The sequence below is a fragment of the Microcaecilia unicolor genome, chromosome 5 (assembly GCF_901765095.1).
Source record: "Microcaecilia unicolor chromosome 5, aMicUni1.1, whole genome shotgun sequence".
NCBI lineage: Eukaryota > Metazoa > Chordata > Amphibia > Gymnophiona > Siphonopidae > Microcaecilia > Microcaecilia unicolor.
In genome coordinates, this window is record NC_044035.1 from 8563534 (window position 1) to 8589771 (window position 26238).

General features: G+C 45.1%; 1 protein-coding gene across 1 annotated transcript in view; it reads right to left on the reverse strand.

Moving 5' to 3' along the window:
• SLC18A2 (solute carrier family 18 member A2) overlaps positions 1-26238 on the reverse strand; it is a 138165-nt gene that overhangs the window by 55666 nt on the left and 56261 nt on the right. Inside the window, exons 6-9 of the mRNA XM_030204747.1 lie at positions 25038-25130; positions 19368-19457; positions 19200-19243; positions 19059-19119 (exon numbers count right to left, since the gene is read on the reverse strand). Of these exons, the coding sequence (XP_030060607.1) occupies positions 19059-19119; positions 19200-19243; positions 19368-19457; positions 25038-25130 (288 nt within the window). The remainder of the gene's footprint in view (positions 1-19058; positions 19120-19199; positions 19244-19367; positions 19458-25037; positions 25131-26238) is intronic.

A 26238-nucleotide genomic window follows, 5' to 3' on the forward strand; every position in this document is an offset into this window, starting at 1 on the left:
TAGATAATCTCCCCTACTACCTGATCCCTGTACTATCACTATTCCCAAAAGCAGGAAGATTAAACAGTGTATTAATATAGAAGACAATTGAGTCCTTTTACAAAGGTGCGCTGAAAAATGGCTCGCGGGTTTGGGGCGCATGCCAATCCATTTTTTACCGCACCTGTAAAAAAGGCCTTTTAAAAAAATTTTTAGCCAAAAACGGACATGCGGCAAAATGAAAATTGCTGCGCATCCATTTTGGGGCTGAGATCTTACCACCAGCCATTGACCTAACGGTAAAGACTTACTCGGTAACCGGGCAGTAATGACCTATGCGCGCCAAATACACACGCCCGAAAATAAAAAATATTTTTCAGACGGGCGTATCGGAGCTGCGCCAAAAATGAAATTACCGCAAAAGCCACACGATAGTCGGGCAGTAACTCCATTTTGCCACGTGTTGGGCACACGTAAATGACCCCTTAATACTGTATATTGTTTTAACTTCTCATTGTGCAACGTTAACTCTGAATTGCTACTCAGTAGCTGAGGTATCAACCATTGATTTACCAGGAACTGCTGGTGCATAAAAATTGTTTCTAAATGTGGCTTCTGGCTCTCCAGTTCAAAGGATGAATTAATCCAGATACAAGTGAATGTTAAGGTTTCTCTCTGTGCCCCTGAAAAAATGGAGTATTTGCATGTAAGAAATGACTGAGGGAGAAGCCTTATTTGCACATGACAAAAAACTAAATACATTTTTTTAAAAGTCGCTGAACTGAAAAGAAAAAAAAAATCTATTTTCAGGTATCAGATAACACCAACTCCTGTACAGATGCCTGACTGCAAGGGATCCCCTGTCACTTCCTTCACTTTTTCCTTTACCCCCCCCCCCCCCCCCCACCACACTTCCTTTCTAAAATCAGGAAACTGCCCATCTTCTCACTTCCAAATGCACTTTTGTTTCCTGCATCTTTATCACTCAGTTCCTTTGTTCCTTTTCTCCTGCAAAAATCTGTCACATTCTCATTCTATCACTTTTTGGTCCACTTGTATCCCACATTTTCCCCGTTTATGCAGGCTCAATGTGGCTAACAAAGTTACAAGAAAATACAAAATACAACAGCAAAAAAAAAAAAAAAATCCAGTAAAAGAGCTTGCAAATTAAGTACAGAGTAGCAAAGATAAGAGAAGCTGACAGAGGGGAAAGAGCGGATACGCTAACAAAGCGGGAAAAGAATAAGGGGGTTAAACAGCACTGTTGACTTCGGGGTAGGCTTTGTTAAACAAATAAGTTTTTAGCAGTTTTTTAAAAGTTTGATGATCCGACCCACCACAGTTGTTCTTGTTGCCTTCAAACATGCTCTGCTCATACCTACATTTCAAAAACCCTTCGTAGTTCCTACCTGCCCTGTTATCCCATCTCCTCCCGTCCCTTCACGTGCTCTTCACTGCCACCGCCTTGACTTCCATGGCTTTTAAGCTACTCTCCAACCTCTCCAGCTTGGCTTTCACTCTCTTTATTAAGGATGTACATTTGTTTGAAATAACATGGGGAAACAGTAATATTCCCCATGTTGTTCTTTAAGGAAAACGACAGGGGAAAACCCCTCACAAAAGCTCACGTTTTTTTACGTGTCAATATTAGTGGGAAGCCTTTCGAAAGAGGGTGTATTCTTTTCCAACGATGTGTGCATGTGTCAATAATACACCTATGTGAGCCCTACGGGAAAGTGTACCTTCTACAAATCTTGTACACTCTTTTCAAAATGTGTGCACTCTTTCGGACATAGCTTCTATAACAAAAAAGTGCCACAAAACCCCTGAACAAAACAAATATTCCCATAAATGGTAGAACACACAAAAATATTTCAAGCTGCACAGCACTACTCTTGAGCTAAATCCAACATAAAAGAATAAATTAAAGTGATAAATGCTAGAGGCAGCTCTTGGCCAAGTCATAAGCGCGTGTACTCTACTCTTGTCCTCCTTGACCCATCGCCTGTTTTTGGAATGATTGATGTCATTTACTCCTTTACTTTCTATCTGGCTTCTCGTCTTACCTCTTCTATCGCAAGACAGTTGGTGGAATTGCAAAGTGCAGTCCAACGAAGTAGGGAAGGGATGTAGGTCAACCAAAAACAAGTAGGACTCAAGAGGTAGGTAGATAAAAAGTCTTTGTTGCCAAAAAACAAGTAGACTGACCTATGAGTGTATTCACTCTACTGCTCCCCAGTACCTCTCCATTCTTGTGTCTCCCCCCCCCCCCCCGAGCACTCCGTTCTGTTGACAATTCTCTCTTATCTGTCCCCTTCTCCTCTACTGCTAATTCCAGACTCCATTCCTTTTTTTCTCGCTGCACCTCACGCCTGGAATAGACTTCCCGAGCATGTACGTCTAGCCCCGTCTTTGGCCGTTTTCAAGTCCAAGCTAAAAGCCCACCTCTTTGACGCTGCTTTTGACTCCTAACCACTGCTCACTTGCCCTGTACCTTTTCTCCCCCTCCTCTTTAATTCCCTTACCTCTAGTTGTTCTGTCTGTTACCTGTCTTATTTAGATTGTGAGCTCTTTGAGCAGGGACTGTCTTTTTGTGTATGGTGTACAGCGCTGCATATGCCTTGTAGCGCTATAGAAGTGATAAGTAGTAGTAGTAGACATGGTCCCGTGTTTCGGTAACACTACCTCTGGAGTCCTACTTGTTTTTGGTTGACTTACGTCCCTTCCCTAGTTCCGTGGACTGTACCTTTCTCCATAGGGGATCTTTCCAGGGCCACCGAGAGGGGGGGGGGGGGAGACAAAATTCCCCGGGCCCAGGCCTCCAAGGGAGGCCCGGCGCCGGGGTCTCTCTCTCCTGATGGAACCCGAGTGATTGCGTCCCGACAGGAGCAGGAGAGAGAAAAGTCCGGGACTGGGCCCTCCTTGGAGGCTGGGGAGGACCCGGAGCTTCCTCTAGCGCTGCTCTTCTGCCCTTTACTGAGCGGCTGCTTTTCCTCTCAGGCGCGCATGCTCGGTTTTGAAACCCAGCATGCCCTGAGAGAAAAAGCAGAGGCAGGCAGTCAGCGCTGGAGAAAGAAGACATCATCTGCTGGCGGGGCCTGGGATCCCCGCTAGTCAAGGTATTTCAGCAGCGGCAGCGATTGGGGGGGGGGGCGGCAGGAGCAGCAATCGGAGGGGGCGGCAGCGGAAAATGATTTGGGGGGCGTTGGCGGCCCTACCCAGAGCCCGGTTCAGTCTCTTGGCGGCCCTGGATCTTTCCTTGTTCTTCAGGCACTGGAATTGCAACGTGTGCATATCTCTCTATATAAAAGGCAACACCAACGTTCTATGAAGCCTCCAGCCGGAAGTGTGAAGGGGGCAAGATATCCGGTTTCCCTATGAGTGTCTGCTCCGCCTTCTCTGTAACACAGTCAGTGAAGGAAAACAGCAGAGCACGAAATCAAATCGCTGGCTCTGTAACAGTGAAGGACTCAGAGGGGGGAGGGGAGAGAGGCCAGAGGGCAGGGACACACACACTCCCACATGCACACAGAAGAAAACATTGCTAGCCCCAGAGGGGGGAGGGGAGAGAGGCCAGAGGGCAGGGACACACACACTCCCACATGCACACAGAAGAAAACATTGCTAGCCCCAGAGGGGGGAGGGGAGAGAGGCCAGAGGGCAGGGACACACACACTCCCACATGCACACAGAAGAAAACATTGCTAGCCCCAGAGGGGGGAGGGGAGAGAGGCCAGAGGGCAGGGACACACACACTCCCACATGCACACAGAAGAAAACATTGCTAGCCCCAGAGGGGGGAGGGGAGAGAGGCCAGAGGGCAGGGACACACACACTCCCACATGCACACAGAAGAAAACATTGCTAGCCCCCGTTTCATTTGCATCAGAAACGGGGCTTTTTTTACTAGTTTTATATAATTTACACGAAGAGGCTCCTTCTGTGGTGCTACAACATTTGTGTATTACTGTGGATCATTGTAGGAATCTATTTTATAAAGCCACACAGGCCCTTATAAAATTACCCCCCTTATTAAACACTGTGCATCTGCTGTTGACAGGTCAGACAACCACCATCCTTGCTTCAGGGAGGAACAGGTCACTGATTGTTATAAGAGACAATTAGGACAGAGGAAAAGAAATGGGATCAGTACTAATGAAGTAACCAACCAATTAATTACATCAGCCCATCAATCAAAAAGTGGAAGGATTCCCAAAAAATGCATTTCAAAAAGTTGCAGTTAGAACAAATGTAATTCCTCCGGTGAGGCCCACGCCTGAGATGCATGTGTTCCACACTGAGGGGTCGATGCTCACAACTCCAAAACACAGCAGTGTAAAACACGATTCGACAGCGCTAAACCCCTTCGAGAAAAGTTACATTGGCTCCCAATCAAAGAACGGATCATCTTCAAAATCTGCACTTTAGTCCACAAAATCATCTACGGTCTAGTCCCAGGATACACGACAGACCTCATTGATCTACCAACTAGAAACAGACTCGGATCAGCACAATCTTACCTAAACCTACATTACCCAAACTGTAAAGGGCTAAAATACAAAACAACTCACGCATCCAGCTTCCACTACATGAGCGCATAACTATGGAATGGACTCCCGCATGCAGTGAAAACAATACATGACCACCTAAACTTCAGGAAATTATTAAAAACCCACCTCTTCAAAAAAAGCTTATCCCACCAATCCAACATAAATCCCCACACCCAGCAACACAAGATAATCTATGATCGTACTGGGCAATTTATTATCCTCGACCCCATGACACCTGAAACACCTCTACCTGCGACATAAGTACATAAGTACATAAGTAGTGCCATACTGGGAAAGACCAAAGGTCCATCTAGCCCAGCATCCTGTCACCGACAGTGGCCAATCCAGGTCAAGGGCACCTGGCACGCTCCCCAAACGTAACAACATTCCAGACAAGTTATACCTAAAAATGCGGACCTTAACACAACCTTGTATTTGTTATCAACCGTAATGGCAATCGCCATTATGATACTTTGTAAGCCACATTGAACCTGTAAATAGGTGGTAAAATGTGGGGTATAAATGTAACAAATAAATAAATTCCCACGCTAAAGCCAACAGCGCAGAAAAATAGGTCGCCAGTGCTCAATGGAAATGGTATTCAAATTACATGCGTGCTGTAAAAGCGAGTGCAAGGGGGAACGTGCTTGGCACGTGTGCTTTTGTTTTTGTGTTTACTCGGAATCGCACACATTTCTTTCTCCAGTACTGGCGCTTCCAAATGAAACCAAAACTGGCAAATTTTAAATTGAAAATCAAAAGAACTCCTCTCAGAGCTGGTGGTAGGTTTCCAGCAACACACATTGTTGCCTGTGTTGAAGCCCTCTGAGCATTCTGCGCAGATTAATATGTGCAGTATTCCGGTGGTAACTGGCCTTAATGCCAGCAGTGCATAAATACATAAGTGTTGCCATACTGGGTCAGACCGAAGGTCCATCAAGCCCAGCATCCTGTTTCCAACAGTGGCCAATCCAGGTTACAACTACCTGGCAAGATCCCAAAACAGTACAACATATTTTTTGCTGCTTATCATAGAAATAAGCAGTGGATTTTCCCCAAGTCCATCTTAATAATGGCATATAGACTTTTCTTTTAGGAAGATAGCCAAACCTTTTTTAAACCCCGCTAAGCTAACTGCTTTTACCACAGTAAGTTTTGAGAATCAGCCTCTGAGTGTGCAAAGCCTTTTTTTTGTCTAAATGTTATCAAGCTGCTCTCCCAAAGCCCGGCTCCCTTTCCAGAAGCATGTGAAGTTTGCACACAAAAAGACCTTGTTAACCATTTAATTCTTAGTCCCACTGCACTGCAGGCCAGCCAGAACTCCTCCTTCAAAACTGTGGGTGCTATAAACAGGCAGAAAATGTGAGAATCGTGTGATAGGACACATTGGCAATGGAAATACTTCTTTGATATTTAAATTAAAAAACATGCATGTTAAGAACCCAAAGTGTTCTTAACATGCATGAATACCTTTTTTTTTTTTGAGGCACTTAGCTGAGATTGGGTGGCAGAGCCAGTGGTTGGGAGGCGGGGAAAGTGCTGGGCAGACTTATACGGTCTGTGCCGGGGTTGGTGGTTGGGAGGTGGGGATAATGCTGGGCAGACTTATACGGTCTGTGCCAGAGCTGGTGGTGGGAGGCGGGGCTGGTGGTTGGGAGGCGGGGATAGTGCTGGGCAGACTTATACAGTCTGTGCCCTGAAAAAGACAGGTACAAATCAAGGTAGGGTATACACAAAAAGCAGCACATATGAGTTTATCTTGTTGGGCAGAGTGGATGGACCGTGCAGGTCTTTTTCTGCCGTCATCTACTATGTTACTATGTTAAAAACAAAATTACAGAGCACATCCAAGGACATGGATTACTGAGACCAAGTCAGCATGGCTTTTGTGTGGGGAAATCTTCCCTGACCAAGTTTCTTCAATTCTTTGAAGGAGTAAACAAACATGTGGACAAAGGGGAGCCGGTTGATATTGTGTATCTGGATTTTCAAAAGGCGTTTGACAAGGTACCTCATGAAAGGCTACAGAGGAAATTGGAGGGTCATGGGATAGGAGGAAATGTCCTATTGTGGATTAAAAACTGGCTGAAGGATAGGAAACAGAGAGTGGGATTAAATGGGCAGTATTCACAATGGAGAAGGGTAGTTAGCTAGTGGGGTTCCTCAGGGGTCTGTGCTAGAACCGCTGCTTTTTAATATATTTATAAATGATTTAGAGATGGGAGTAACTAGCGAGGTAATTACATTTGCTGATGACACAAAGTTATTCAAAGTTGTTAACTTGCGACAGGATTGTGAAAAATTACAGAAGGACCTTCCGAGACCGGGAGACTGGGCGTCTAAATGGCAGATGACGTTTAATGTGAGCAAGTGCAAGGTGAAGCATGTGGGAAAAAAGAACCCGAATTATAGCTACATCATGCATAGTAACATAGTAACCTAGTAAATGACGGCAGAAAAAGACCTGCATGGTCCATCCAGTCTGCCCAACAAGACAAACTCATATGTGCCACTTTTTGTGTATACCCTACTTTGATTTGTACCTGTCCTCTTCAGGGCACAGACCATATAAGTCTGTCCAGCACTATCCCCGCCTCCTAACCACCAGCCCCGCCTCCCACCACTGGCACTGGCACAGACCGTATAAGTCTGCCCAGCACTATCCTCGCCTCCCACCACTGGCTGGTTCTGCCACCCAATCTCGGCTAAGCTCCTTAGGATCCATTCCTTCTGAATAGGATTCCTTTATGTTTATCCCACACGTGTTTGAATTCTGTTACCGTTTTCATTTCCACCACCTCCCGCGGGAGGGCATTCCAAGCATCCACTACTCTCTCCGTGAAAAAATACTTCCTGACATTTTTCTTGAGTCTGCCCCCCTTCAATCTCATTTCATGTCCTCTCGTTTTACCGCCTTCGCACCTCCGGAAAAGGTTCGTTTGCGGATTAATACCTTTCAAATATTTGAACGTCTGTATCATATCACCCCTGTTTCTCCTTTCTTCCAGAGTATACGTGTTCAGGTCATCAAGTCTCTCCTCATACGTATTGTAACGCAAATCCCTTACCATTCTCGTAGCTTTTCTTTGCACCGCTTCAATTCTTTTTACATCCTTCGCAAGGTACGGCCTCCAAAACTGAACACAATACTCTAGGTGGGGCCTGTTAATATATGGCCTGGCTTTAAGGCTACCACTGGAATGGTGATGGCCAAAGCTATGCAGCCTAAAACAACTGAAAAAGTACTGACTAGGCCAAACAACAAGTAAATGATTTAATATTTGAGAATCTGCAAAAAGCAGGTCTGAACAATGAGTCCTGACACAAACTGGTACAACTTTTAATTCAAATACAGCACCTGTAATGAAAGAATGATGGATCAGATGAATAAAATGGGGCTTATTAATTTTGTATAAAATGATACAGAGGTCATACAGAGTTCTTAAGATGGTGTGAAAAGTATTGCAACAGGGAGATGTGAAACTGTTATCTCAACGCTTCCCAAAACATGCTGATAAGACCGCGTGGGAAAGTATGATCTCAGAAAGTGAGAAAGATTAGGAGCAAGGTTTCTCATCATTCACTTCTATGGAGAGGTTTGTGTATAAAAGAGGGGAGATTTTGCCTTAGTTTTGGACTCCTCCCCAACGCTTCTCTCAGACGGCAGGGCGCTGTGCAGATAAACCCAGAATCTGATGTCTGTATTTGTATCAACTTGAAGACTTGTGTTTGGGTAAGGAATAAAATGTACTTATCTATCTAAACCTATCTCTGTCTCTATTTTTATTGATTCTATCTTTTCTTTACCTAACATTTAGCCTACAAGGTAGATCACATACAAGTGACACTCAGTTTTGGACAGAAAGCAGTAGTTATGGGAATTAGTTTTCAATTACAGCTCCTAATGCCACCCCCTTATGAGTGGGTGACAATGGAGGTTAGAGAAACTATACAGAACCCGATATATGAAATAAGTACCTTTAGTCCCCCGTGGGAAAGAGTCAGAAAGAGGTCTATAAGAAAGGAGTATTAAGACAGGCCTCACCAACGACTTATACAGGGGCATCAACACCTCCTTTCTTCTGCTGGTCACACCTCTCTCTATACAGCCTAACAACCTTCTAGCTACGGCCACCGCCTTGACACACTGTTTCGTCGCCTTCAGATCCTCAGATACTATCACCCCAAGATCCCTCTCTCCGCCCGTACCTATCAGATTCTCCCCGCCTAACACATACATCTCCCGAGGGTTTCTATTCCCTAAGTGCATCACTTTGCATTTCTTCGCATTGAATTTTAATTGCCAAACCTTAGACCATTCTTCTAGCTTCCTCAGATCCTTTTTCATGTTTTCCACTCCCTCCCGGGTGTCCACTCTGTTACAGATCTTAGTATCATCCGCAAATAGGCAAACTTTACCTTCTAACCCTTCGGCAATGTCACTCACAAATATATTGAACAGAATCGGTCCCAGCACCGATCCCTGAGGCACACCACTACTCACCTTTCCCTCCTCTGAGTGAATTTCATTCACCACCACCCTCTGGCTTTTGTCCGTCAACCAGTTCCTAATCCAGTTCACCACTTCGGGTCCTATCTTCAGCCAATCCATTTTATTTAAGAGCCTCCTGTGGGGAACCGTGTCAAAAGCTTTGCTGAAATCTAAGTAGATTATATCCATAGCGCGTCCTTGATTCAATTCTCCTGTCACCCAATCAAAGAACTCAATGAGATTCGTTTGGCATGATTTCCCTTTGGTAAAACCATGTTGTCTCGGATCTTGCAACTTATTGGCTTCCAGGAAATTCACTATCCTTTCCTTCAGCATGGCTTCCATTATTTTTCCAATAATCGAAGTGAGGCTTACCGGCCTGTAGTTTCCAGCTTCTTCCCTATCACCACTCTTGTGAAGAGGGACCACCTCCGCCGTTCTCCAATCCTTCAGAACCTCTCCCGTCTGCAAGGATATGTTAAACAAATCTTTAAGAGGACCCGCCAGAACCTCTCTGAGCTCCCTCAATATCCTGGGGTGGATCCCATCCGGTCTCATGGCTTTATCCACCTTTAGCTTTTCAAGCTGTTCATACACACTCTCTTCCGTGAACGGTGCTCTATCCACTTCAATCTCATTTATACTTTTTGCAGTCCATCGCGGTCCTTCTCCACGATGGACTGCAAAAAGTGTAAATGAGATTGAAGTGGATAGAGCACCGTTCACGGAAGAGAGTGTGTATGAACAGCTTGAAAAGCTAAAGGTGGATAAAGCCATGGGACCGGATGGGATCCACCCCGGGATATTGAGGGAGCTCAGAGAGGTTAGGAGTTACGGACCAAGAAAGGGATCTGGGTGTCGTCGTCGATAATAAACTGAAACCTTCTGCTCAGTGTGCTGCTGCGGCTAAGAAAGCGAATAGAATGTTGGGTATTATTAGGAAAGGTATGGAAAACAGGTGTGAGGATGTAATAATGCCATTGTATCGCTCCATGGGTTGACCGCACCTTGAGTATTGTGTTCAATTCTGGTCGCTGCATCTCAAGAAAGATATAGTAGAATTGGAAAAGATGCAGCGAAGGGAGACTAAAATGATAGTGGTGATGGGATGACTTCCCTATGAAGAAAGACTAAGGAGGCTAGGGCTTTTCAGCTTGGAGAAGAGATGGCTAAGGGGAGACATGATAGAGGTATATAAAATAATGAGTGGAGTGGAACAGGTAGATGTGAAGCGTCTGTTCACGCTTTCCAAAAATACTAGGACTAGGGGGCATGCGATGAAACTACAGTGTAGTAAATTTAAAACAAATAGGAGAAAGGTTTTCTTCACCCAATGCATAATTAAACTCTGGAATTCATTGCCTGAGAACATGGTGAAGGTGGTTAGCTTGGCAGAATTTAAAAAGGGGTTAGACGGTTTCCTAAAGGACAAGTCCATAAACCGCTACTAAACGGACTTGGAAAAATACCAAATCCCAGGAATAACATGTATAGAATGTTTGTACGTTTGGGAAGCTTGCCAGGTGCCCTTGGCCTGGATTGGCCGCTGTCATGGACAGGATGCTGGGCTTGATGGACCCTTGGTCTTTTCCCAGTGTGGCATTACTTATGTACTTATATGGCTTTTTGCAATGTATGCTATTCAAGCTTGGTATTCCTAGAGGCGTGTTCAGGTTGCATGAGGTAAATGTAGACTTGCATTTTATGAAAGGTACATGTGGCGTTTTGTTGACATTCCACTGCCTGCAGGAATAACAGCTGCAAAGCATATTTCTACATCCTGGGAAATTTCCCTTTGAGAATTAAGGGGTAATTATTAAGGTGCAGGCTTTTAGTACATCTTAATTTCCTGGAACAGAAGGACTAGCCTGGGTTATCTTAGTCCCACAGACTAGTCAGTCCCACTGTACAAGAATAACACTCTGTGAGATCAACCTCACAGGTAGCATTATTTTCCCATTCTAGGAGCATCAGGCTGCAAATCCATGGCCCAATGTTCCCAAGCTGCTCCACATCACCCCCATCCCCTGAGGATTTAGTGGAGTTGGGGCAGGAGCAGTCCCTAGTTGTTCCTGCCCTAGCTGGTGCTAGGTCCAAAATGGCACCAGTGTTTCCTAGCAGTAGTCTTGCAGTATTACTGTTCTGAGACGCAGGGCCGGTCTTAGGCAGAGGCGACCAAGGCGGCCGCATAGGGCCCCGTGCCTAATGGGGCCCCGCTCAGTGTGCCTCAACTCTGGCTCGTGCCTCCACTCCGACCCAGGACCGCATCGAGTCACTCAACCTCTCTCCAGCCATAGGCAGATAAAGCATTCCTGGCATACCTTGTACACTGTAGCACTGTGCTGGATCTTTTCTTAATATTTTTCCTTATTTTCTCCTTTGTTATGAGAATTGGAACTACTAATTGTAGTGGACTTGAACTGAATAATTTCTGGGGAGGGGAGGTTTCATTGTGCTTATTATTTCAATCATTTTTTTGTACAAGTTTAGCTTCATTTGTCTTTAGTTGAAATTTCATAAATAAAAAAAATTTCTAAAAATGGAATAATCTTATCAATGGGGTGGAGCTAGGGTGGGGCGGAGCTAGGGTAGGGCGGGGCTAGGATGGGGCCCCACCAAATTGGTCTGCACAGGGCCCCGCACTTGCTAAGACCGGCCCTGCTGAGACGGCTAAAAGGCTTTTTTAAGGTAGCCTGACCGTTAGCGGTAGTTCAGTAAGAATACCACTAGGGGTCACCAGTGTTATATTGGATCTGGAAATGCCACAGGCAGGACAGAGTGGTGATTGCTCCAGCCCTGATTCCACTAGATTCCCCCCCCCCCCAGGGATTTTCCGCATAGGTGAGGGGGTGAAAAGATGGGAGAGGGACATTCAGGGGAATCTGTCATGGGGATCCATCTGGAGGGGGAGGACCTGAGCTAAGGTCCTATCTGGGAGGCCATTGTAGCAAAGCAGGCGTCTTCAGGTGGGGTGGAAATAATTCAGTCAGGCCCCTTTAAGAAACAGCCAGAGAGCATCAGACCACAACTTTGCAGCCTGAAGCTCCCGGGTTGAAAAAGTACAGTGTCAGCTTTTTGTTGGAGGTATTTTTTCATGAATAACATGACTTGCAGAATTCATTGCAAGCTGCATTATTTAATTTACATAGTAATGAGCTGTTTGCCTGTATTTGCATGCTTTGCATCTCATTACTCTGTATCCTGTGTATTACAGTAATATAATGCACGTTATTGCTATTGCATACCTTGAAGCTCCCCCCTCCGCTCCTCCTCATTTTATAAGATCTGTTGGTAGAATAGTACTCAAGTACTTGGCAGCAATGCAGGCTCCTGAGTAGGGCATGTGAAAAGGGGTGGCATGGCTGCCAAAAACCGATCACAAATAGGGGAAGATGCACTAAAACAATCGTTAAAGCCCTTCCCTTACCCATTCCTTAGCGAATGCATCAAGGAAATCGCATGCAAATGAGCTGGGCGCTGCCAACTCATTTGCATGGGATTTCCTTCCAAGCCAGTTTAAAACCACGTTAATGGCTCGTTAAGTTTAGTGCATCTGACCCATAGTGTTAAGATGGGTGACAATAACACAATTTAGAGTGAATATATGACATTTTGCAAAAGGTGGTTTTGTCTAACCTGGCTAATACACAAAAGGGCTCATTTTCAAAGCTGTAGTTTTTAAATGTCCAAATGGGGTAATACTTGGGCTGGATGGACCCCAGGGAAAGCTATGGCAAACTTATACCTAAAATTTTAAGAATTCTGCTCCCATAGCCAGCTTTTAATAGACAGTAAATGACGATATTAATGTTGTTAAAACTGGAAGAAAAGACTGTCAAACTGTGACATTCCGCAGCAGAATCACCACGGTATTCCAGCTCCACATGCAGATTAGTCAGTGATTATTAAAAATGACTGAGGAACCCATTCGGTCAGATCAGTTAGGCTTCATTCCTCCCGGCTCCCTAATTATCAGCATACGCAGGCAGTCACGATAGGCCATATTCTCTCTTACATGTAGAAAAGGACAACGAATACCCATGTCAGCTGCCTGATGGGATGTGTCTAGCTCAGCTGAGTGGAAGTACCTTCACTTATTAATTAATCTCACTGATTAGACTGCTTCAAGCACAGCAATTACCATCTGCATGATCTCTGTAGACAGCAAACCAGCAACTCAATGAAAACTGTCCAAAATCAAAATGTATTCACCACAGCAGAAGTAAAAGCTTGACACGGCCATGCTTCGCCCTTTCAAGGGCTGCATCAGGTGCTTTAAAAACCAACAGAGGTGGTCTTCTGTTTAGTAATGTAAGGAGCTAGATATAAAAGTTATTGCTCACAGACTTCAGCAAAGATCTGGAACTCCCTTCTACTGGATTTAAGAGCAATACAAGATTATAGACAATTTTCATAAGTACATAAGTATTGCCACACTGAGACAGACGAAAGGTCCATTAAGCCCAGCATTCTGTTTCCAACAGTGGCCAAGCCAGGTCACAAATACCTGGCAAGATCCCCCAAAAGTACAAAATATTTTATATTGCTTATCCCAGAAATAGCAGTGGATTTTCCCCAAGTCAGTTTAATAATGGTTTATGGACTTTTCCTTTAGGAAGCCGTCCAGACCTTTTTTAAACCCCACTAAGCTAACCACCTTTACCACATTCTCTGGCAACGAATTCCAGAGTTTAATTACACGCTGAGTAAAGAAAAGTTTTCTCAAATTCATATTAAATTTACTACTTTGTAACTTCATCGCATGCCCCCTAGTCCTATCCCACGCATTAGTTCTGAAATTGATTTATTTTGTAACTTCCAGGAATGTTTGGCTTCTTATCATTAATCCCTTTGATCTATAAAAGGTACATGCGGTAGACAAGGATTTTTTGTACATTTAACTGTAACTTGGGTTGTACCAATATATGATGTAATATTCCAGTGCAACATACCACGAGGTCCCGATTGTCTGCTCTTTGTAATGTTTATCTACTGTCATGTCTTCAGTTTTTATACTTCTAAACTGTAACACATTCATGCAGTTCAGCTGAGAATATGATAACCAGATGCAGCCATCCGTTTGCTGTGCTCTTAAGTCATTAATGGATCAAATACAAACAGACCAGACTGTTAAGAGCTTTAAAGAGGGAAAAGTGGAAGTGAAAATCACATTAAATACAGATGATATTCTGGTCGTAAAGCAGCCAGGTCTGTCTCCCTGCATGTGTCAATTGGTCATTAAGGAGTTTGGCTGCTGTGCAAACATAAAATTTAGCAGGAATAAATTCATCTTATGACCAGGAAATGAGGTTAACAAGACACAGATGAAACCCAGAGGATTCAATGAGAAGAACACAGGCACAAATATTTGGTTAGAATTATTCTAGAAAAGTTAATAGCCATTTCAAAAGTCTGAGATTGTCAAACCAATCAAGGCAGACAGGGCCGCCAAGAGCCTGAGCCGGACCTGGGGCAAGGCCGTCCCCCCCTTCAAGGATCGCCACCATCCCGCCCCCGCTACTACTGTCGCCTCTGTCTCCTGTTCCCAGGCCGCCGGCACTGCAGTCCCCAGTCTCCACCTACTTACCCTCAGCTCCCTTCTGTCTGCCATCTGACCACCTTCATTTTAAAAAACAAAATCTCGAATTCGGCAGCGCAGTGCCTTCTGTGTGAAAGCGGCAGATCACCTGGGGCAGACCTTCCCTCACTGTGTCCCAGCCCTCGCGGATATAGGAAGTTACATCAGAGGAGGGTGGGACACAGTGAGGGAAGGCCCACCCGAGGCGATCTTCTGCTTTCACACAGAAGGCGCTGTGCTGCCGATTTCGAGTTTTTATTTTTTTAAATGAAGGTGGTCGGATGGCAGACAGAAGGGAGCTGAGGGTAGGTAGGTGGAGACTGGGGACTACAGCGTCGGTGGCTTGGATGCAGGAGAGGGCGAGAGACCCCGGCACCGGGCCCTCCTTGGAATCCCGGGCCTGGGGAATTTTGCCCCCCTGCCCCCCCCCCCATCTCGGCAGCCCTGAAGATAGAACTGGAACAGGATTTTGCGCCCTGGAGAACGGGGCCTCTCTCTGCACACCAAAGAGCACCGGCACTGTCTGAACACTGGTGTGAACCAGGGGCGTAGCCAGACCTCACAGTGGGAGAGGGCCAGAGCCCGAGGTGGGTGGCAATTTTGGTCTGCCGCCCCACCCCCCCTCCACCTCACTGCCCTGCCATTGCCCCCCGCCACCCTGCCACTCTCCACCCACTGCTGTAGCAAATACCTTGGCTGGCGTGGGTCCCCAACCACCGCCAGCTGAAGCCTTCTCCAGCGCTGGTCTCTAGCGCCGCCGCCTTGCCTGCCCTGCTCTCTCTTCCCCCTCACGTCCTGTATGCTCCTTTTAGTGCAGGACATGAGGGGGGAGAAAGAGCAGTGCAGGCAACACAGCGGCGATGGTGGGGGTTGGGGACCCCTGCCAGCAAAACTAGGGGCCCAGGCCCCTGTGGACTCCAGAACTCATCCTTGAGTTACAGATGTTTAAGAACTGAAAAGGACAGACAAAACTAATGATATCTTGCCTGATAGCCCTGAGGAACAATAAATGAATAGTCATGGCTCAACTTGGGGTGGCCTAATCTGAAATGCTTTCATTACGCAGCAAAACTAATTTTCCCCAGAGTTTTAAACAGAGAATCAGGGAAAGGATTTTGATATACCACCTTTCTGTGTGACAATCAAAGCAGTTTACATGTTATATGCAGGTTCTTTTTCTGTCCCTAGTGGGCTCGCAGTCTAATTTTGCAAAGCGAAAAGTGTCAGGTGACATGCTTCAGGGGAGAGGGAAGTGGAAGGTCAGCCAACACTGTCACACTGGTGAGGCTCCTATCTTGTAAAAATGGTTAATATTTCCGCTGGTTATAAATTTGATCATTTAAGAGGCAAGTGTCTGTTGTGGAGGAGTAGCCTAATGGTTCGTGCAGTGGACTTTGATCCTGGCAACCTGGATTCAATTCCCACTGCAGCTCCTTGTGACCTTGGGCAAGTCACTTAACCCTCCATTGCCCCAGGTACAAAGACTTAGATTGTGAGCCCTCTAGGGACAAAGAAAGTACCTGCATATAATGTGTACAGTGCTGCCCTCTAGGGACAGAGAAAGTACCTGCATATAATGTGTACAGTGCTGTGTACATCTAATAGTGCTATAGAAATGATTAGTAGCAGTTGTATTTCCCATTGGTCCATAATGTTAGATTTAAAGTATTATTCTCTACTTCTATTTCTTATAAGGTAATATCATTTTGTAACTCCTTAGCATTTTGTAACTTGTAACCACTCGCCTCCACCTACCCTCCTCTCCTCCTTCCTGTCCACATTAATTGATTTGCTTACTTTATTTTTTGTCTATTAGATTGTAAGCTCTTTGAGCAGGGACTGTCTTTCTTCTATGTTTGTGCAGCGCTGCGTACGCCTTGTAGTGCTATAGAAGTGATAAATAGTAGGTTAGTAGTCTCTTGTAACCAGAGCTAATATTGTGATGTCATAATGCCTCAGGCCACCAATAAGAGCCAACCTCATCAGTGATGTCACAATGGCTTGATTGTCCTATACTTGGCTCAGTTTTATTACATAGCTCTTTGAGCAGGGACTGTCTTTCTTCTATGTTTGTGCAGCGCTGCGTACGCCTTGTAGCGCTATAGAAATGCTAAATAGTAGTAGTAGTAGTAGCATTAGAACTTAGATTGATAGGGAATTGCTTATATTTTAGGAAGACACTTAAGTCTTTTTTTTTTTTTTTAATTTCAGAAGAATTTCTATGTATAGAAACTGGTCCCTAGTTGATGTTCTTTCATTTTTACTGCACTTATTAACTGAGTGAGATGGAACATCTGAACATGTGATTCACTCTTAACATGTACAGGGCCACCGAGAGACTGGGCCAGGCCCGGGGCAAGGCCAACCCCGCCCCTGCCGCCCCCGCCCCCCGAGGTTGCCGCCACTGCCGCTCCCCCCCTCCGTCCGCCATCGGGCCGGGCCCCTTGCATTGAAATCGCAGTCTCACCTCCGTGAAAGCAGCGCTGCAGGCAGCAGAACGCCTCCCTTCAGCCCTCCTTCCCTCCTTGTGTCCCGCCCTCACAGAAGTTACGTCAGACGAGGGCGGGACACAGGGAGGGAAGGAGGCCCCAAGGGAAGGCGTTCTGCTGCTTGCAGCGCTGCTTTCACAGAGGTGAGACTGCGATTTCAATGCAGGGGGCAGATGGTCGACGATGGAGGGCGGCGCCGGGCCCGGGGAATTTTGTCCCCCCTGCCCCCCTCCCTTGGCGGCTATGAACATGTAACTGTTCATGGTATTAGCGGGATTTAATGTAATGTAACTGTCCAAGCAGGACAGAAAATAGAGACAGTTCCAGTACCACCTCTATGCTGATGACACCCAGCTTTATTTCTCCACTCCCGACATCACAGTCGAAACCCAGGCCAAAGTTTTGGCCTGCCTCTCAGACATCGCTGCCTGGATGTCCAACCAGCATCTGAAACTGAACATGGCAAAGACTGAACTCCTTGTCTTTCCACCCAAACCCTCTTCTCCTCTTCCCCCACTTTCTGTCTCTGTGGACAACGCCCTCATCCTCCCTGTCTCTTCAGCCCGCAATCTCGGAGTCATCTTCGACTCCTCCCTTTCCTTTTCTGCCCATATCCAGCAGACAGCTAAGACCTGTCGCTTCTTCCTCTATAATATTAGCAAAATCCGCCCTTTCCTCTCTCAACAGACCACCCGAACCCTCGTCCACTCGCTCGTTACCTCTCGCCTTGACTACTGCAACCTTCTTCTCGCTGGCCTCCCGCTCAGCCATCTATCCCCCCTTCAATCTGTCCAAAATTCCACCGCACGTCTTATCTACCGCGTGAACCGATACTCTCACATCACCCCTCTCCTCAAGTTGCTTCACTGGCTCCCAATCTGCTACCGTATACAGTTCAAGCTTCTCCTATTGACCTTCAAGTGCACTCAATCTGCAGCCCCCCAGTACCTCCGCTCTCAGGACAAATCACTCCTATCCGTACCCTTCTCTACCACTGCTAACTCCAGACTCCACCCCTTCTGCCTCGCATCACCTTATGCCTGGAACAGACTTCCCGAGCCCATATGCCAAGCGCCCTCCCTGCCTATCTTCAAGTCCTTACTTAAGGCCCATCTCTTCTCCCTTGCCTTTGGCGCCTAACCACCTTCCCCATTCATGTTACCTACACTGACTACATAGTTTGTAACCTTTAGATTGTAAGCTCTCCTGAGCAGGGACTGTCCTTCCCCATGTGAAACTTGTACAGCGCTGCGTAACCCTGGCAGCGCTATAGAAATGCTAAGTAGTAGTAGTAATGATCATGGAGTGCAGTCATTAAGAAAAGACAATTTTACAATAAACTTCTGGTGGCAATTCTTATTTGGGACGAAGGATTCTGGGTTCATCACATTTACTGATTCCTTCTACATATAGACTCACAATAGTAGCCTGTAAATAAACAGTTGTAATCTCTGAACAATTTAAGATGGAATAGATTGTAAAGTTATTTTCCCAGCTATCTATAAATTAAACATGCAGCAAAATAACTTGTGTGAAAGGTTTAAAACAAGCCTTCTAGAAAGAACTATATATCCTGTCACACACAGGAGGAAAATTACTAAGACATCTCTAGGCTTACAGAAAGCAGAGGACAGAAGAGACCTGTTGATTGCAGATTAATGGCAAGAAATAATATATTTCCCCTAAAGGGCTCATCTCAGGAGGGAAGGGAATGGGACTTAATATACCGCCTTTCTGTGGTTTTTGCAACTACATTCAAAAGCAGTTTACATAATATATACAGGTACTTATTTGTACCTGGGGCAATGGAGGATTAAGTGACTTGCTGTAAGGAGCTACAGTGGGAATCAACACCCAGTTCCCCAGCATCGAAGTCCACTGCACTAACCACTAGACTGCACCTCCGCTTAAGGACTTTAATACAAAATTATATGCACACCTTCAAAAATGTTATTAAGAAGCACCCAAACCTGCAGCAATAATGATGTAGGGGTCTTTCAGGAGCGTGAACAATGAGGTCCCAGTTTGACTCTGTAGACGAGAGAGACAGCTGTGCATTAGGGGTAACAGGACTTCACACTGCACAGAGAGGAGTTTATGGCAACACTTACTTCAGGCTGGATCTTCGATGGTTGCAGAACGAAGAGTTGAAGGGCTGAAAAGAGAAGAAATGGATGACATGCTGGGCTGAGATTGGCTCGTTTCAGACAGGCCACAGGAAGCTGTAACACATGTTCTTGACATCCAGCACCAGCCATGACTGCTGTAAGATTACTCACCTCCATCTAGTAGAGTCAAGGCGGCCAGTGCTATGAATGGTGCAGTTTTCCCTACGAACTCGTACATCACACTTCCAAATGGAGGACCCACTATGGAACAAAGAAATTTAAGCTCACAACTCAAGTTATGCATTTATTTCTCCAAATTCTATGTAGCAAACATGTCCTCCTTAACCTCTTTGCTTCCACTGTCAGTCTTGAGTAGCCTTTTCTCTATTGGACACTTTTAAACTCTCCAACTGCTCATTTGTCCTTGTCTTTCCTTCTTATTTTCATGTTCTCCATCTGTGGGACTCAACCATGACCAGTGGCGTTCCTGGGGGGGCTGACACCCGGGGCGGATCACCGAGCGCGGACCCCCCCCCCCCCGGCGAAAGGATACCCCCCCCCCCGCGAAGGAACCCCCCCCCCAGGTGCATGCTTGTCCTCCATTGTTCCATGCTTCTTCTCTGCCCCGGAACATGGAACAACCGAGGACAGGCGTGCGCGGCACCCCCCCCCCCCCCAGTGGCGTGCACCCGGGGCATACCGCACCTACCACCCCCCACCCTAGGAACGCCACTGACCATGACCGATTCTAGCACACCTTCTCGTTTTCACTTACTGTAGTGACATCATGGCCAGAAGTAGACCAACTGACTCGTTCAGTCTGCCCATGTATTCCTGTCCACATTGTACAGATATATTCCGGCTGCCAGTAGTAGACCATGACTGCATGGAAGATATCAGACCTTATCCCAGCAAGCATGATTGCTTGGAGGATATCATTCCAGATCGCAGCCGATAGTAATAGACCATGACCACTTGGAGAATGACGCAGGAAGCTCTGCTCTGTTTGCTACTGACATGCAGCTTGTTTGTGTCTGGTGTCCTCATGTGTTGTGAATTGAAGACTTTCAAAGGAAGCCATATTTTTGCTTTGACAGTTGTCTGACCCATGATGCAGGCATTTGCTGAAACGCAGGCCGTGTCGGGTCATTCAATAAAGTTGCTTCTTTTGTCTTGGGCTCCACCTTGTGGCCCTAAATACTTCTGCTTCACATTTTATTGTTTTGTTGTTTCCCTCTGATCTGCTTATCTGGCCCAACTCACAGCATCATTTATAGAATAGCACTTAGTGCTCATGTCTAGTCCAAAATACATAAAACATACAAAGTAAACTAAAACAATCAAAATAAAACCTTGGTCTAAGACAAATCTTATTACTATTGACGCGTTTAACCTTGCAGTGGTGCCTTACTTCAATTTCCAGGTAGTCGATACCAATTAATTCAAGAGGAGTTAATGTTTTGCCTAGATGTTAAAATCGTCAGGGAAGACCATCTTAAACACATATGATTTTAACTGTTTATGAAGGTCAACATATTCTTAGTAGAGGTCAAACAAGCCTTTTTGCTACAGTTCGATATATCAGCGGCGTTTGACGCTATTGATCGTACAGTTCTTCTTTTCAAGATAAATGAGTTTGGCATCACTGAAAGAGTACTTGGTTGGTTCGAACAATTTCTAAAGAACAGGTCTTACAGTGTTAAGGGGAGGAGAGGTAGTTCTTCTAGTTGGAATCCTAGTTATGGGGTTCCACAGGGTTCCACAGGGTTCTCCACTCTCCCCCTCCTTGTTTAATCTGTACTTGAGCTCCCTGGATGACTGTTTTGTAGGTGAAGAGATCTCTAAATATCTTATTCAGAAGATGATATATTTCTTTTGGGTCCAGTTTTACAGAGTTTTGACAGAACTTTAAACTCTAACTACTACATCTCTTCAGTAGATAATTGGACTACAAACCATTTTTTAAAAAATTAAACAAGCAGAAAACAAAAATACTTTGGTTTGGCAATATAGCTAAAATCCCGAGTACAACAGTCACACTGTCTTCAGGGGAAGATTTAAAAATTGAAGACCATCCCAGAGTGTTAGGAGTAATTCTAGACTCCACATTATCATTTGACAAACAGATTAATGCCCTTCTTTAAGCTCCAACAGTTACAGGCCTTGATTATTGTAATGTCATTTATGCTGACTTCGCTCCGCTATGAAAAAACTTCAATCATTATAAAACACAGCTATCCATCTTCTTTGTCGTCAAACCTAATGAACCTGTTTCTCCTTCTATGAAAGCTCATCACTGGTTACCTGTCCCGCAACGTATCACCCTCACTTTCAAAGCTTACCACATCGGTTTTCCTCATTACCTATCATCTCTCCCCATTCCATATGCACTGCCAAGACTTCTTTGTTCAATTAACAACTCCCACTTGGTTCTTCCTGGGCCTAGATTAGCAAAACTGGAATCTACATGACGGTCTGCCTTCTTTTTTTCTTGCTCTTTCTGTTTGGAATAGTCTTCCGCTCACTCTACTTAGAAATCCGATCTTCAAAAAGTTGAAGTGTGAATTAAAATCCTGGTTGTGTGGTCAGGCATATGGAGATGGCATTTGATGCCCTTCGAAATGAAGCTCTCCTGATTAGTTGTTTACTCTTCTTTGCCCTGTGCTTCTTTTCTGTCCTCTCTGTATAAACGTATGCTGTCCTATGGTTATTGTAGTTCCGTTTCCTTTTTTTTTGTTAATTAGCCTGTACACCGCTTTATCATGCTAGCCAGTTTAAGTGGTATACAAAATTGAATAAATCATAAACTAATAAGATCTTCATTTGTGAAAGGGATTTTTGAACTATAGCCGGTAGGGCCCCCACCCCGGTGGGACAGCACTTCACAGAACCAGGACACTGTACCAGTGATTTCACAGTGAAAATACTGAAAGGTAACTTTAAAACCATACAAGAACGTAAGACCTTTGAAGTCAGAATGATTGAATATTTTAACACCCAACAGAAAGGACTTAACAAGGATCTGGGGTTCCTGGCCCATTATCCTATATAATAATTCTCACCTCCAACGTTCTATGCTTGGGACCGTGGCTCCCTGGCTGCAAGTGGTCTGCGAGGCAGACACGCACGGACGTCATTGACGTCAACACAGCTGATTCCAAGGCAAGAGCACGTGTTTCCCTACTCCTCCTACTGCCTCGGAATCAGCTGTCACCCCCCCACGCTATGGCCCCCTCGAAACCCACCCCCTCCCACGAACCTGTCGATCCCCCCCCCCGGAACGCCGAAAACCGCACCCCCCCTCCCGCCGCTGTTGTGCACTACCTTCGGGTGGGTTCCTCAATCATCTTCTTAGAAAGTTTAACTCCGTGCAGACGCACGGAGTTAAACTTTCTAAGAAGATGATTGAGGAACCTACGGGAAGGGAAGGTAGCACAACAACGGCAGCGGCGGCGGCGGTGGCGGTGGGAACGACAGGTTCGCGGAAGGGGGGGTTCGAGGGGGCCGTAGCACGGGGGGGGGGGGGGGGGGGGGAATTGCCTGCCTAAGGCCCGTTTCCTTGCCTACAGAAACGGGCCTTTTTTACTAGTAAACCATAAAGCTGTATATCTCTGTTGATCACCCCACCCCTCACCTATCCACACCCACCCTGTTAGAATATCAATGATATGCTTTGATGTCCCCATGCATTCCTCCGACCCACCCCCATCCTCCCACCCTGTCAGACTGTCATAGTAATGCTTGAATGTTTTCACTTATATACACTGTCAGCTAGCACATTTGCTTATTTCCGATCTGACGAAGAAGGGCAACCTTCGAAAGCTAATCAAGAAATGTATTAAGTTATGTCCAATAAAAAAGGTATCATCTTATTTTCTTTTCCATGTTTTATTTTGTTTGATTTCTATTGATAACCTTAAGAGTGGACTAACACGGCTACCACACTCCTGAACTATAGCACAAATGGTTTTGTTATCACAATTAGATTACTGCAATTCTCTTTATTCTCAGATTTCAATTAAGTTGTTAAATCATTTACAGCTGATGCAGAACCACTGCTATTAGGCTAATAAGTGGTATTAGATGTTTCATCTCCTATTTTTCAAGATTTGAATTGGTTGACAATATGTAAATGTATTGATTTTAAAATACTTTGCTTAATATTCAAATCAATATTTGGTTTAAATTCCGAGGGTTTGAGTGATTTGCTGGTGTTTCCATCTATGGGCAGAAAATTACCGTATTTTTCGGACTATAAGACGCACTGGACCATAAGACGCACCTAGGTTTTAGAGGAGGGAAATAGGAAAAAAAAATTTTTCCTTTTTCCCTCCTCTAAAACCTAGGTGCTCCGGTGCGTCTTGTCCGAGTTTTGGATCGCCGTCCCCTACTTACGCGATGCCATGTTCCCGAGACCGTCAGGAAGCAGTCAGGAGCACGGAGAGCAGCGCGATGGGCAGGAAAGAGGGGGCTCTTTCCTGCCCCGACGTCACTAGACCACCAGGGAACACGGCATCGCGTAAGTAGGGGACGGCGATCCAAAACTCGCTACCTTCGGACTATAAGACGCACCCCCCATTTTCCTCCCAAATTTTGGGGGAAAAAAGTGCGTCTTATAGTCCGAAAAATACGGTAGGTTTCTTGAGAACTTTGAAACTAGGATTTTCTTCTCTAAAAAAAAAAGATTTAAATCTATTTTTGAGGTTTCCTTTCCTTTTTATGGGGCTAGAGTAAGGAATAAATTGCCTCTTAATTTGAAGTTCGTGCCTTCTTATTTTTGATTTAGGAAAGGACTAAAAGCTTACTTGTTTGAGCAACAACTCTGACTTACTTTTAAGAATTTTTGTTTTTAAATTTAATTTTGGTTTTTTTTTTTGTTGTATTATGTTTTTGTAAGTATTGTTATGTTGGCTTTAGATTGTGAATTCCTCCTCATTGTTGGAGCTTTTGTTATTTACTATAAATTGCTGTGAATCCTTTTGGAAAACTAGTGATATACAAAACTATGATAGTATAGCATTTGCTCGATTTTGCTTAATTCATTGGACAGTGAATTCCAGAACACACATACCTAAAAAAAAAGGTGGTGTTAAAAATGCACCCCATGCAAAATTTGTGATAAAAAACCTAAAAATGAAAAAATGATAAAAACTTATTGAATTAAGAATTATTGACCCACATAAAATGCAAAATACTCAACTGCAATGACCCATAGCAAACATTATTAAGTCCAAAAAGATATGTCCTCTTCTAAAAGATTGGGTATTGTTGTTTGCTTTTAGACCTTTTGGGTCTTCTATTAAACTTCATTGTTTTACCATTCTGCTTTTTTAGTTCATCTACAAAATAGGATGTACAGCATTTGACGCATGCAAAGATTTAATAAAAGGCTCCAAAGGAAATTATAAGGAATGATTTCTAAATACTTCTTGTGTTCTTTTTTCTCTCACATCGAGTCAGTGGCGTTCCTAGGGGGGCTGACACCCGGGGCGGATCACCGATGCGCCCCGCCCCCTGGGTGCAGCGCCCCCCCAGTGCAGCGCGACCCCCCCCGGTGAAAGGACACCCCCACCCAGCGAAAGACCCCCCCTGGTGCACGCCGCTGGGGGGTGCTGCGCACTGGTCAGCTTCCTTCGTTTCCATGCTCCCTCTGCCCCAGAACAGGTTACTTCCTGTTCCAGGGCATAGGGAGCATGGAAACGAAGGAAGCTGACCGGCGCGCGGCACCCCTCCAGCGGCGTTCACCCGGGGCGGACCGCCCCCACCGCTCCCCCTTGGTACGCCACTGCATCGAGTGATTATTAGTCCTTTACAGCTGTAGGAGTGACCCCCAACACTAACCTAAGACTCCCAGGGCGAGACCTCCGAGAGCGATCCCCATGGCGTTGCCTCTCTCCTGGTCATTGGTGTAAACGCTGGCCAGCAGTCCCATTCCTGCAGAAAAAACACATGATTAGATCCTCGGAAGGCTTCCTCCTGGGAGGGACGGACAAATATTTTGCTTTTCAAAGACAGTCCCCTGGTCATTGACAAATACATAGCTGTGAACACTGCCTGGAAATCAAGTAACCAGAATGTTCCTTCCTGATCTTGTGGGGAGAGTCATGTGATTTCCACTCAATACGTCAGTTGAATGACAGGTGACTGCAGGGTAGGAAGGAGTCCGTGCCTTTGCATGAATTTTACTAAGGTTTTACTTTTCTGGGTCAATGTCTGAGCCAAACGCAAAACTTCTCTGTATCTGAATTTGGATTCACTGACTTTAAAACTTCTCTCTCTCTCTCTCTCTTCACTTGTAAAACTTTCAGTTGTGGAACTGGAATCCTCGTGTCATGAGAATCAGCTACTTACGGATCTGTGAGTACCACTAGATTATATTAAGAGTGACCCTGAGTACCAAAATTGGGTGTTTCCCCAGGAAACAAGTGATCTCCCTTCATTGGAAGTGTTGTACAGATTTATACATTTCATAATCCATATTTTGCTACTTCTATGAGCAGAAACTTTGGTAGCAATTATTTTCTTTTTGATTGTTTTTTTATTGATACAGTTTTCAAAATAACATTTCTCATACAGAAAAGATAAGAAAAGAGGGGCTAACCATACAGGCTATAGGGATATTGTAGGCATGTACATAGTTAGCGTGCATTAAAAATGTTAACGCACCTATAACGCTGCTTAGTAAACAGGGCCCTAAAACATTTGAAAACAAGCATTAGAGACTCATGTCAACATATGGAACAGACTAATATGACTAGATGTGCTACTTTTTTGGGAGAGAACATTTCCTCTGTACGACAGTATTTTCCTTTTAAATCTCAACAACTACCCAAGTATTGCGTTCAATTCTGGTCGCCGCACCTCAAAAAAGACACAGTGGAATTGGAAAAGGTGCAGAGAAGGGCGACAAAGATGATACAGAGGATGGGATGACTTCCCTATCAGGAAAAGGCTGAAGAGGCTGGGGTTATTCAGCTTGGAGAAAAGGTGGCTGAGGGGAGATATGATAGAGGTCTATAAGATAATGAGTGGAGTGGAACGG